Source organism: Neofelis nebulosa, chromosome 2 (genome assembly GCF_028018385.1).
Source record: "Neofelis nebulosa isolate mNeoNeb1 chromosome 2, mNeoNeb1.pri, whole genome shotgun sequence".
Taxonomy (NCBI): domain Eukaryota; kingdom Metazoa; phylum Chordata; class Mammalia; order Carnivora; family Felidae; genus Neofelis; species Neofelis nebulosa.
In genome coordinates, this window is record NC_080783.1 from 107,962,049 (window position 1) to 107,976,100 (window position 14,052).

Sequence of the window (14,052 nt, forward strand, 5' to 3'; positions counted from 1 at the left end):
GGTGTTCCTGGCCTCAAAGGTGGTACTTTCTCATTCTCCCCTTTGAAAACTTTTCTTCTTTCAGACCTTTTCACTTCAGGGAGGTTTTGGGAGGAAAGCACTCTGACAGCATCGGTTTTACCCAATTTGTGAACAATTAATAGCACTTAAACCTGTACCTTTAAAAAAAGAATTCTTAGAAACGAAACCTTGGAGAACTTCTAGGGGTGTTATTTGGTTATAAAAATATATATTACATATATAGCCATTAACAGAATGAAGTGGGAAGGAGGGCCCAGCAGAAAGCAGATTTTTAGAAGGGAATATGTCACTTCGTTTGCCTTGGAATCTGTTCCCAACTCAGCTTCTCTAAAACCAGCCTTGTTTTTCCAGGCTTCTTTTCATCTTCCTCTTCTGAAACCTCAGATGGTGTAGTTTCCTAACCCAGGCTGCACAACCTTCCAAGGCCTGGGGCCACCCTGAAGCCTGCCTTAATTAACCCGGTGTGGAGCCCAGGGACCTGTCTTTTCAGAAGCGACCTAGGTGCTGCCTTTTGTGTGGTCAGCCTCAGGAACCACTGTCCTCATAATTTTCCTCTGAAGAGTGAAGATTTCACACAGGGACTCGGGACCATGGAGGAAAAGATCAAAAAGATCAAATCAAAAGGAAAAGCAGACCAAAAAGGGAGGAAAAAAAAAAGAAGAAGAAAGAAAGAAAGGAAAAAAAAAAGACAAGCAACCATGCAAACCCTCATTAAGTGACAGTGTTGAAGAGAGCGATATGGATAGTGATGTGGGAAGGGGAGGGGACCAGGCAGCAGAACACAAAGGCCAGTGCTCTGGCCTTGCCATTCCCATGGGTCAGACCTCTTGTCTCAGGCCATTGTCATCTGTGAAATGACTAGAGGATGCATCTCTGATTAGGCAGGACACTCGGCACGCCTCCGTTCTCTTCTTACTGGAGCCCTGATGCTGAGCAGGGCGCTAGTCCCTGGTGGGGGGGGGGGGGCGCTATTTACATCCTCTAAGTTGGGTTAGTTACCGATGCCTCTTCCAGCTCAAACAGTCTATAGTTTGTCTGCAGATGCAGTCTCCTGTGTTATGCAAATGTATTTAAATCAGTATGCAAATGAGAATAAAAAGAAGTAAAGACCCACAGCTGGCCGTGCCCCCCAAATGCCCCTGCCGGAAGTCAAATGTTCATCACCAGGAAATGCGTGACACAGCCTCTACCTCAGCAGAGTCCCTGTGGTTAGGACCCAAACTCTGGCTTTTGGGAGGAAGTACGGCCGCCAGGTTGAGCAGCCCCCGGGTTCACCCCAAGCAGATGTTCAGGGCCGCAGCCAAGGCTGCCAGGAAGCTGGCTGGAAATGCAGGGGGGTCCCTTGCATCTGGCCTGTTGTGAGCAGATGGGACCCAGCTGCCTGGTGGAGTGCAGCTGGGCTCCCAACCTGGTGCTGTGCTGCTCCCTGGGCACCTTCTCCAACCCTATGAGGGCTCAGAGGCACACGCACTTCAGCAGCTATTCTGAGAAGCCCTGCAGACCTCTGCTGTGATTTTCAGTGCTTGCTTTCCAGCTGGTTTCTTAGGACCTGCTCTAGTAGGCTCTACCAAGTCTGATTTCTTTTACCTCCAGAAACAGCTTACTCTGTCCCTTGCTCTCCATTGTCACTGCTGCTACTTTGGCTGAGACCCTTATCATCTGGTCTTCTGGGGCTAGTGCAAGCAGTAGGCCCCACCCATTGTGCTCCCTGCTTTGACTCCCAGCGGTCCTCTGCCACCCCGTCTTTGCACAGTGGACCTCCAGCTAGGTCATTCCCATGCTGAAGACCCTTCATGGCCTCCCATTGTTCTAAAGCAGTGGTTTCCATTCCTGACAGCATGTTAGAATCACCCAGGGAGCTTTTAAAAAAATGCAGACGCAGGACACCTGGGTGGCTCAGTCTGTTGAGCATCCAACTCTTGACTTCAGCTCCGATCATGATCTCACGGTTCATGAGATCAAGCCCCATGGTGGCCTCTGTGCTGACAGCACAGAGCCTGCTTGGGATTCTCTCTCTCTCACTCTTTGTCTCCCTCCCTCTCTCTCTCTCTCTGTCTCCTCTCTCTGCCCCCTCCCCCCACTCTCTCTCCTTGTCTCAAAATAAATAAATAAACATTTCTTTTTTTTAAATGCAGATGCCTCGGGTCCTATCCCCAAAGGTTTTGATGGAATTGGCTTGAATAAAGCACTTTACACAATCATTTATCCAAGGAAATTGTGGAAACCCATTCCTTAGTTTTCCATGTCAGGTCCCTGGGTGAATGGATCCTTTCTCACTGGCTTTCTTCTTGTTCTCTCCCGCTTCTCATTGCAGACGCTGGCTTTTTTGTACAGGCTCTTTGACTCCTAGACTCTTGCTCTCTGAGTAGAGAACTCTTTGCACTTTTCAGAACTTCCCTAAACTGTCACCATCTCTGCTGTGAAGTCTTTCGGGGATCCTCCTATGCCATTAGTTAGGTTTTCTTTCTTCTCTGCTTCCATAGTACCACTCCACCCAAAACTGCATGCAGTGTTCTTATCTTGCCTTTTTTGTCTGTCCCACTACCCTGAACTCGAAGGACAGGATTCTTTTTTTTTTTTTTTAAATATTTATTTATTTTTGAGAAAGAGAGACAATGTGGGCAAGCTGGGGAGGAGCAGGAGAGAGGGAGACAGAAGACCTGAAGCAGGCTCCTCACTGACCATAGAGAGCCTGATGTGGGGTTTGAACTCACAAACCATGAGATCATCACCTGAGCTCAAGTTGGACGCTTAACCCACTGAGCCACCCAGGCGCCCCGCAGAGGACAGTATTGTAACCCTCACTGCGTGCCTCTTCCATTTAACGGTAGCCTATAGACACCATGTGATATGTCTCTCCATCACATGGTGATGGGACTCTCCATACTTCACAAGCCAGGGACCATTTTATAGTTGCTCTTCTATCCATTTGTTTTAGCTAACATCATTGTCTGCTTATCACGCAACATGGACCGTTCTACATGCACTACCGTATTGACTACTGTATAATTATCACAACAGCCTAGAAGTCATTTCCCCCACGTTGCAGGGGAGAAAACTGAGGCAATAAGAGGAGGAAAACAACTCCGCACATAGCAAGACACAAGAAATGTCTACTGAGTGGAGACGTGTGACTGTGTGCTTTTGTCACAGACACATCTTTGTGACCAGACTGATGAATAAGACTGTGTTTCCTCGAGCAAGTACTGGGCACCAACAGAGTCTTAATAGCTGATAGATTTTTTTAGAAAGAAACTCTTCCCATCTTCATGACTAATTCCCAGTACAATTTTCTTAGTAAGGTAGGCTGGCAGGGTAGTTATGCACCAAAGACATCTGAGGCAAAAGAACAAGATAGGAATTACCTTTTTAAAAAAAATATCATTATTATTTAGAGAGAGAGAGAGAGAGAGAAAATGAGGGCACAAGTGGGGGAGGGGCAGAGGTAGAGAGAGAGAGAGAATCTTAAGCAGGCTCCACACTCAGCAGGGAGGCTAACACAGGGCTCGATCCCGTGACCCTGCAATCATGAACTGAGCTGAAATTGAGAGCTGGACCCTCAACCTACTGAGCGATCCAGGCACCCTTGAGAGAATTACCTTTTAATAAACACTCAGGATGCCTCCAACTGTCCTAGGACATTTCCTGCCTGATCTCAATGGATCCTCTTAACAAGGACACAGAGTAGGAATTATGATCTTTGCAGACAATAAAGCCAGACTTCAGGGAAGGTAGGAATAGCCAGTGTCACCTAATTAGTTAAGGAAAAATGTTGAGATTGAGCTAGTGTATTATGTGTCTCCAAAGGTAGACGGCCTTCACCTGGCACATCACTAGAATCTGGCTTTCCTCATCTACTTTTCCCTTTAAAAATAGTTTATTTTTAATTAAAAATTTTTAACTTTATTTGTTTATTTTGAGGGAGAGAGGGTGTGCAAGCAGAGGAGGGGCAGAGAGGTAGAGAGAGGATTCCAAGCAGGCTCTGTGCTGCCAGCACAGAGCCCGACACAGGGCTCGAACACAGGGCTGATATCATGACCTGAGCTGAAACCAAAAGTCAGACACTGAACCTACTGTGCCACCCACATGCCCCTTACTAAAAAAGAAACATAAGGCATTTGCAGGAAAATGTGAGAAAAACAAATCACCTATAATCCTACCACACAGAGATAAAATCACCATGGGCATTTTTTTGTAAGTTTATATATTTTGAGAGACAGAGAGAGAATGAGCAGGGGAAGGGCAGAAAGAGAGAGGGAGAGAGAAGATCCCAAGCAGGCTCTGTGTTATCAGCACAGATCCTGACACAGGGCTCGAACTCACAAACCCTGAGACCCCGACCTGGGCGGAAATCAAGAGTCAGATGCTGAACCAACTGAGCCACCCAGGCATGGGCATTTTTAATTTTTTCCTTTCAACCTTTTACTTTGCATTTATAGCAAGAGGTCAGTTCATTTGGCAACACCTGTAGTTGTAATATACAGACCAATTTGTGTTTTGCCCTTTTGTTTTGAACTCAAATGTATCAGACATTGTTTAGCCACTTTGAAAACAAAAAGAGAAGTGAAGTGGTAAAGAGAGGAGGGAAGGTGAGGCTTATGGGTCTGCTGGGGGTTTGGTTTAAGCAAAAGGAGACACGGGGAGGCTGCTGAGAGCACGTGTGGAGCACGGAGCTCAGCAGGTGAGGAGGATGAGCCCCGCTGGCTCCAGATCTCCCCAGTCAATCATCCCTACTGCCTTCCCTGTTTCTTTTGCAGGCAGCAGCTTGAATGATGGCTTGTGGCATTCAGTCAGCATCACCGCCAGAAGGGACCGCATCACTCTTACTCTGGATAATGATGCAGCATCCCCGGCCCAGGACACCACTCGCGTACAGATTTATTCTGGAAATAGCTACTACTTTGGAGGTAAGTTCCCCAGCTTTTGAAAAATAAAGGATGGAGGGAGAATGCAATGGACAATTATTTTGCTCTAATCATTCTTTTTTTTTTTTTTTTTTTTTTTTTTTTTGGCAATTAGACCATTCACACATACACGCGCACGTGCACACACACACACACACACACACACACACACAGGTACCCAATCCCAAGCACAAAATAATGAGAAGCAAACTTTCTGACAGCTGTGCAGATATAAACTATCTAGGTCAGTGCAGAGGGGAAAAAAGAAAAAAAGAAAAACTTTAGCTATAAGAGCTGGTGTTATGTAACATGTCCAAAGGAGATTTTTGTAGCCATGCCAAGCTCCGTGATCACGTTGGGAAGGAGGAAGTCAGCTGAAAACTTGGAGGATGTGTACCAACAGTCAGCAGTACCTGCGAAAGGAGAAATCCAGATGGGAAGGCAGGGAAGGCACAGCCAGGATCCTCAGCCATATAGGCTACTCTGCCACTTTGCTGTCTGAATCCCCCGTCTGTTCGTTCCTTCCCGACATCCCTGGAAGCCATGCCCGTGGAGTAGGGCTCTAAAAATGGGGAAGGTCTAGACGTCCTGTGAACTTGTAGCTCCAGTGGAGCAGGCGATACAGGTCCAGCTGTCCCCATTTCCAGGTGAATCCTAGGAACATTCCCAATGACAAAGACACGGGGCATACTGGAATGGATGAAAACTACATGATGAGGAATTCACTGCCTTTTTATAGATGCATGTGCAGTTTTATTTAGTTTTTTTCCCCAAGTTATTTCTTTCATTAAAAATCTTAGTATCTATTTTTTTAGTCATGTGTTTGTATTATAGAAACAGTCTCTAGAGAGTAATGTCAAAGAGCCGTCTGACCTTGAGGAAGACCCTGATGGTCCCTGAACTTACTTATCTAGGACGTGGAGAAACAAAGCCAGACTGCTGGAGAACTTCAGCAGGGTCAGGGTTACATGCTTGCAAATGGACACACGGGCTGCACCTTTTGTAAACACGGGTGTGGGCTGGGCCTGTTCTCCGGTTGCTAATTCTTCGTCCATTAGGAAACTGAAGGGAAGTGTTTGTGTAAAATTACAAGTGCGGTCTCTCAAATAGACTTTGCAAATCACTTCTCTCATGGCACTGACACGTGGTTAAGTTTTGAAATCCAGAAGGGGCTTTGCATAAGTGCATTGTACATAACAAGGTATCCTGGAAGGGAAGCAGCATAGAGCAATACTGTTGTGGTTTGATTTTTTAAGACCCCACCAAAACCCTCTGTCCTTCACTCTAAATCCCCACGTCTGCAAGGACAACAGATTCCAACAAGAAAGGAGCTCTTCCAGTGCCTCTAAATGTCGTATGTGTCTTACGCCATTTAATTCGTGCAGGAACTTTGTGAAGTAGGTGATTGTAGCCCCATTTCACAGACAGTAAGACTGGTGTTTGCTGAAATGAAATAACTTGTGTAAACGTTAGAATCAGGACCCACCCCCAGGTCTGTGTTCTCCGCAACCTGCTATGTTGGGACAGCAAAGGGATGCTAGCAAATGTAGCATAAAGGCAGCAGAAGAAGGGTCTTGGGGACCCTAAGATACATTTCACAGACTGCATAATTCTTGCATCACATGCAGTGTCTCATCAACAAAGAGAGAAAAGCATTCTTGTATTTGTTTCTGAGGAAAATGATGTTCGATGATTACGGCATGCAGAATGCCTCAAAGACGAAATGTCTGGCTTCCCCCCAGTTAAGGGGGTGCTGGGTTTACAAGGCCGAGACTTATCTGCGATTTGAACGGCATTTAAGCAAGCGCCCCACACGTAGACCGTAAACTTAAGGGAGGTGAAAAATGAGCCTGAGCAATAATAGTCAACTTACATAAATTCTCTCTACAGTTTCAATTAGAACTTGTAGGAATCTCTCTTCGTTTTATGGTGTGCCTGTGAGCTGTTAAGCAGCTGCTGGGCATCAGCCCAGCAGTGACTGTCTATTAGAAATGGCTGAAATAATTCCCAATTATTTATGGGTTATTGCCATGTTTTCAAGCTTGCATTCCCATATGCTCTGAACCTATTAAAACCCATCGGGATGGAGCACAAGCGCTCATATACCTACATTGCCGTGTACCTGTCTTAATGAGAAGTGCCCTGATCGCAAGTTATGCTAAATCAGCGTAATGCAGTGTTTTTTTAAGGAACACCCTTTAAAGAGGTACGGTGTTAACCTTTCAGTGTGCTATTACAGCCCTATAACTAGGTGCGTTTAAGCTCGTAGTTCCTTTGGCATCTGCGTTTGCTTTGTGCCTCCCTTCAGAATTCCAGTTCTGTTCCTGTGTGTGTACCTTTCTCAGGAACTAAGCCTGTTAATGCCAACAATTAGCCAGACGATTACTCTGCCACCATCCTTACCCAAACCATAATTTCCTTTGAAAGTGTAATTGAGAATTGAATTGTGCCTTTAGAGCGTGTTTCGAGACAGAACCCAAACTCCCAAGTAGTTATAATATGTTGCCTCTTGGGATGAGTGAAATACACCATGCGACTGGATGGTTGGATAATTTACCGACAGGCGAAAAGAAAGAGGGACCAGGTGAATGTTACAGTATCGGTGTTCCCTTTAATGCATGTTGTTTTCTGTTCCGTACAACAATTGAGTATGCCCCGTTTTATACCAATTCTGTCCCTTCTTTGAGAATGCTAGGATTTCCAACGAACATGTGTGCACTGCTGTGAATGAAAAAGCCCCCAAAACAATTAGACCTCCAGGTCCTCCATCAATAAGTCGCCAAAGCAATGACTGATCATTTCAGTATTCTTCTTCATTTTTTTTTCTCTGTCCCACAGGGTGCCCCGACAATCTCACCGATTCCCAATGTTTAAATCCCATTAAGGCTTTCCAAGGCTGCATGAGGCTCATCTTTATTGATAACCAGTCCAAGGACCTCATTTCAGTTCAGCAAGGTTCCCTGGGGAATTTTAGTGATTTACACATTGATCTGTGTAGCATCAAAGACAGGTAATTATTGTCTCTTCTCCTCTGTTCTCCCACCCCTTTCCCATTCTCACTGTTCTAAATATGAGTTTCTTTAAGCAAAATTCTAATCCACTGACATTAGCCACATTAGACATAATTGAGTTGCCTAATGGAAAATATTTCTGAAAGGATTTCAGGCCCAGAGAAAAATGGTTTAAATTAGTTGAGTCTCTCTTCATGTTGACTTGCAGTAAATGGGATATGCAAATTAAATCAAAATACAAATTTGTGACAGGATTAAAATTGTATGCATAAACAACATTTGATTACTTTGAAGTTAAGAGTGAAGCAAAAAGGAGGGAGGGATTACTTCGGTCTTAAGCCATTTTATTCTTTAGAGCAGGGAGCATCCTTTCTAACAGGGGCAGATGAACATCAGGCCCTCAGGGTCTAGAACAGAGGTTCGTGTGGTCCAGTGGTGAGGTGACTCCTGGGGCCACTGACCTGTGGTGTCACCTCCAAACCATGGCTTCTTTGGCACAGAAAAGAGCAGGTTCCCCCATGGAGAGAATCAGCATTTAATACTGTGCAACCCACAGATGCGGCACAAGTTCAGTTTCTTTCTTTATTTCTTCCGGGCTCCAACTCCTCTTACATTTAAAATTTCTAGCTTCAAAGACACACTTTGGAAAATTAGAGGACCAGTTCTGAGTTTTCAGCCAGGCTTAGCGTGCTCTCCACGTTTTATCTCTAGCACTTACCTCCTTCATTCTTGTGGTTACAGTCATCCTCGTCGATATATCGTTCAACAAATGGGTGAATAATAGGTGTGAAGTGCTTGCCCATGTGTTGGTGTTATAGGGTCTCTGCTCACGTCCCATCATGGAATAAATGAGCCATTATGATAAAATGCAATAAATGCCCAAGTAGTGCACCCTTATTTGTGGGACGTCTGGCAGCCGCAGCTCAGCCTGGCCGTGGGGAGAATGAGGTCAAGAAGGTTTTCAGGAAGGGGTGCTTAGCTAAGTCTTTTTTTTTAATGTTTATTTTTAAGAGAAAGAGCAGGGGCGCCTGGGTGGCTTAGTCGGTTAAGCGTCCGACTTCAGCTCAGGTCAGGATCTCGCGGTCCGTGAGTTCGAGCCCCCCGTCGGGCTCTGGGCTGATGGCTCAGAGCCTGGAGCCTGCTTCTGATTCTGTGTCTCCCTCTCTCTCTGCCCCTCCCCCGTTCATGCTCTGTCGCTCTCTGTCTCAAAAATAAATAAACGTTAAAAAAAAAAAAAAGAGAAAGAGCACCAGCAGGGGAGGGGCAGAGGAGGCGGGGGCGGCGGACAGAGGCTCCGAATCAGGCTCTGCGCTGATAGCAGCAAGCCTGATGTGAGTCTCAAACTCACGAACCATGAGATCATGACCTGAGCCTAAGTCTGACACTCAACAGACTGAGCCACCCACGTGCCCTGGTGCTGAGCTAAATTTTAAAGGACGAGCAGACTTGGCTGAGGTGTGATGAGGGGTGCCGGTGTACGATGGGTCCTCTGGATGTAGCATGGGGAGTGGCAGAGAAATAGGAGAGATCACGGCTTGCAAGCATTTCAACAGTTCCAAGCGCCTGTTTTCCATTGTTAAATATTGGGATGCATTTTATAATCCATGGCGCATCATCATTCAATTGGCAACATGTCTTTCTTAGCGGCATATAAACTAAGGGTATATGTTAACAATGAATAGTGCCTTTGGGTCAATAAAATATAGCTCAGTGGATATGGAAGGTCACTGTGATGGAGTACATGGTGTGCACACGGCTAGAGATTGGGGCCGTTAGGAATTATGAAGAAATTTGTGTGCCCGTGGAACGTGGCCCCGTGTGCTAAGTGACAATCAGGAAGGAAGGTATCAGATTTGCTTACTAGAAAGAGTACCCAGGAAAAAGGGAGAAGGATGGATGGACGGAGAACCAGCCTGGAGCTAGGAAGGGAACCACTCCCATCCATGGGGCACTGATGAGAAGTAACAGGTGTTTCTCCTCAGCAGCACAGCAATCAGCTCTGTAGGTTGTAGTCTCCTCGGATGCTCCGAATGACCAATATAATTTGATGGAGTTTTATGTGCATGTTTCTCTGTTAATACCACTACACATGGGATCCTCAACAAATCACACAGACTTCCTGGCTCTTCTGCTTCATTTTTTTTTTTTTTCTATTTGACCAGCTGGGTAAGTGGGTAATAAAATGTGTGCTTCATTAGAATGTGCTAGTTTAGCGATCTCAGAATAAAGGGTACTACACGGAATGGTTGCCACCCCGATAGTCTTTATTAACGATGAGGGGGAAGCATCCGACTTCATCAGCCAGCACAGCCTTTTGCAAAGTGTAGTTCAACAGAGGGAACATTCATCAATAGGGATCTCTTATGATACCTTAATTTCTAATCAAGGACGCTCTCATTATTTTCGATTACATGAAAGTCATTGCCATCTATACTGCATCATTACTTTTGTGTAATTGCAGTCTGTATAATTGTATTACATACAATTGTGTTTTGGTTAATTGTATAATAAGGGATTGTGTTTAGTTTAGTGAGTAAATGGCACGTTTTTCTTGATTTACCAGACATTGCCTCTAACAGAAGGGGATACTGTGGTAGAAGGCTTTGGTTGATTAATTATTTCCTGAACTTATATTTAAAATTTGTTGGAGAGGGGCAGAGGTTCAAAAGCAGGTGGTTCTGAGTTTTGTGTTGCATTGTTAACATGTTGATCAACTAAACTTGATTTAAGGGCAAGTGCCAAGTTTTTGTCTAGAAAGAACTTGCCATTTGGGGATGGGGTGGTGTGTGCTAGAAGAGGTGAAGGTGGAGAAGTTTGGCTGTGTTTTTGTTTTGTTGTTTTTGTTTTTTTTTTTTTTGGCTGTGTTTTTTATTATTATTTTTTTAAGTTTATTTTGAGAGAGAGGATGTGGCAGGGGCATAGAAAGAGAGAGAGAGGGAATCCCAAGCAGGCTCCACACTCTCAGCACAGAGCCCACTGTGGGGTTCGAACCCACAAACTGTGAGATCATGACCTGAGCTAAAATCAAAAGTCCGATGCTTAACAGACTGAGCCATTCAGGCGCCCCTGGCTGTGTTTTTTTCTTAACTATGCTCCTGTCTGGAAAGTCCAAGGAGGGCAGCCTTTGATTTGGCCTGAGAGTCTCTTCTCTCCCTGGCCAAATTCTCTGCCCTTTCCTCGTAGGCTTTAAAGACCCAGTCCTCCCCCTGGCCTTTCAGTGGTTGTCTGCCCCACCCCTCCCGGTTCCCCCTCTTCTCCCTCAAAACTAGCTGACCTGGCTGCCCAGAAGAATCCAGCCCTCTCAGTGACCCATAAGGCTCTCAGTGCTAGTCACTCTAGGAAAACCAAGGTGGCATTCACAAACATTCCAGGATTTGAAGTGCTTCCTCCTGTGAGGGTCCCTGAAGCATGAGCAAATTCACAAAATGTTCCTGAGACCATGCCTTAGGTAACAGGTGGGAGGGTCCATTCTCATGGATTAAGGAGCCTAAACTAACAGTTTGCATTTCAGCCATCTCCATGATGGGCAAATTACTAAGTCTTCTGGCCTCTCTGGAAAGAAGGAGGCTGAGCGATTGGCCTGACCCCCAGTTCTGACAGCAGAGACTGCTGACTTTAGGAGGTGCCATCAGTAAAATTGCCGAGTGGCTGGCAGTCCAGGGATGGACTGGGAGAAGGAGGTAGAGCACCCTTGTGGAAACCACATGTGGGGCCAGAATGGAGCATTCCCAGCAAATCCCGTGCACTTTCCATAGTCTTTCTAAACCTCTAGACTAGAATGTGCATCCACTATACCTCACTTTGCGGGCTGAATCTTCAACCTCATGTTTTCCGCACCCCAGACCAATGTTCTTCGAGATCCACACTTACCTCTTGCAGTCTTCTTGGACTTAAAGGAGGCAGAACATGATATTTTAAACCACACAAAGCAAAGTCACCCCCGATAAATGCTTTGCTCCATGAACAACTTTATCATACCCTCCAGTACTCAACCTCTTAGATAGGCATTGAGTGAATGGGTGAGGCATTCTATGGGTGAGGTATATACCCAAGTATATACTTGGGTGGCAAAAGATGTGGTAAGAACTGTGGAAGCCTGACAGTGCAAGGGCATCAATATTCCCATTTCTCAGAGAGAGTCAACTAAGACCTAGAGACATATGTCAGTTTTTCCATGACTACAGGATTGAAGTTGTGGGTCAGAGTTGAACCCTGCCAGTGTTCTCTCCCTGACTTGCACCCAGCAGACACTAGCCTGGAAATGGCAGTTGTGGGGTGTCTGTGGCTCCTAAACAAGTGGCCCTATCTTCTGCCCCACCATAGAAAAGTTTTTCGGGGATATTCAACATATTAAATTCTTTGTAAACGTTAGTTGCCTAATGAGATGCCATTTAGAAGGGGGCATTCAAAGTGGTGTGCAGCATCAGGGGTTGGGGGGACTGAGTGAAGTAAGTCCCAGTGATCCAGGTCAAGAAGTACCTCTTCCCAGGACTTGTTGGAAGATCCTACCAAGCCCACTCGAGGAGCTGTGTCCAGTCCTGCTGAGTCCAAAGTCCAGGGCAGAAGAAACACATCACCAAATATTGTCTTAGAATATGAAGAGGAGACGGGATCCAAGGTGTGAAGCCAAACTTAGAGGAGCAAACAGGGACACACCGTCTGAGGTGGGGTGAGTGGGTGTCACACGGTGGGCAATTCATTAATCTCTGTGCAGGTGGCAGCAGCCTCAAGAGGTGATAGAGTGTGTTTAATTCTCAGTCACTACTTGTCAGCTTGAGATACGACACATATCATTTAACCTTATTGTGTCTGTTTCCACTTTTGCAAAACCGAGGTTGTAAAATCTACCTTTGCAATGAGAGTTAAATGAGACAGTGTGAGAAACCAGGCGCTGAGTTGCATGGCTAGTAAACAGTAGTAGATCGTATGTAAATGTTCGCCATGTTAACTCCCATAGCCAAAGTTTGCTAGCTCTCCAGATTCCATGGGGAGAGAAGGCTTTGGTCTCCCTCCGAAGTTATTCCAGCCCACTGTGGCCAAGTGATTCCCATTAGTTTGTGGGGTGGATCCCCTTAGATGTACCTCATATGTGCCCTCAAGTTCCTCTGCTTAATGACTTGGATTGAGTTGTTGTTCAGAGGAGCTCTCCCTGAGGGCCACAAACAACCACCCATTAGGAAAGTGCCCATCAGTTTGGGTGCCAAGGCCGCAGTCTTTCAATTCTACCAAAACTTGATTCTCAGGGCCTGGTTGGGTAAGGAAAGCTTGTGATTTGGTATGCCCTGGGGCACAGAATTTAAGGCAGTTCTTATTTCTTGCCTCATGCAACTGTAGACCCTGAATTTACATGAACCTGGGAGCAAGCGCCTCGTTATCTTGTGCAGGTGAATTTCAGCAGGATCACATCAGAATCACCAGGAGGGGTTGTTAAAACCCAAACCACTGGGCCCCACCCCTAGAGTTTCAGACGTTATTGTTGTGGGCCAGGGAATGTGCATTTCTACCAAATTCCAGGGTGCTGCTGGGCTGGTCTTAGGAGCTGACTTTGAGAATCACTGTCCTAAAAACTTCCAATCCTGAAAGTCATGGGACTTTGTAGATTCTGCACAGAAGTGGTGTAGGTGTGGGGAAGAGGGATGACTTCTGCCCCAACTGTGCCCCCAAGCAGCTATCCTCCTGATCAGAATCTCACAGGGTCTCTGAAAAGTTCCAGCAACTCTATCTCAATGTCCAGCTCCAAAGTATTGAAATCAGTCCATGGGAGGCCCTTGGGTATGAGCACAAATGAATCCCGTCTCCCTCCAGCTTTCCTGGTTTTTGTCTCCGAGCTCCTGCCCTGCTTCCCACTGCAAACAAAGCTTTTGAGAATACAAATGAAACCAGTCAGATCCTCAGGGGTGCCTTCGCGAAGGGATATTTTGGTGTGGAGGGAGTGTGCGTCTTAGAATAGCTGCAGTTGCCATGAAACATAACTTGTCTTTGTGTTACTTGAGAGACAGTTGACTTGCTGGCCCTGCTGTAAATCAGAGCTTGGTCTTTCATTCTAGATAAGCCTCACACCCTGTGGGTGGTGGTGCTGCCATTAGAATGATGGTGACCCTGCCCACCAAAAAATA

At 45.8% G+C, this 14,052-nt stretch overlaps 1 protein-coding gene across 3 annotated transcripts in view; it reads left to right on the forward strand.

Annotated features, from left to right (window-relative positions):
- Window positions 1-14,052, forward strand: part of CNTNAP5 (contactin associated protein family member 5) — an 810,836-nt gene that overhangs the window by 449,798 nt on the left and 346,986 nt on the right. For all 3 annotated transcript variants that reach the window (XM_058715579.1, XM_058715580.1, XM_058715581.1), the window contains exons 9-10: window positions 4,779-4,928; window positions 7,764-7,935. In XM_058715579.1, coding sequence (XP_058571562.1) covers window positions 4,779-4,928; window positions 7,764-7,935 — 322 coding nt within the window. The remainder of the gene's footprint in view (window positions 1-4,778; window positions 4,929-7,763; window positions 7,936-14,052) is intronic.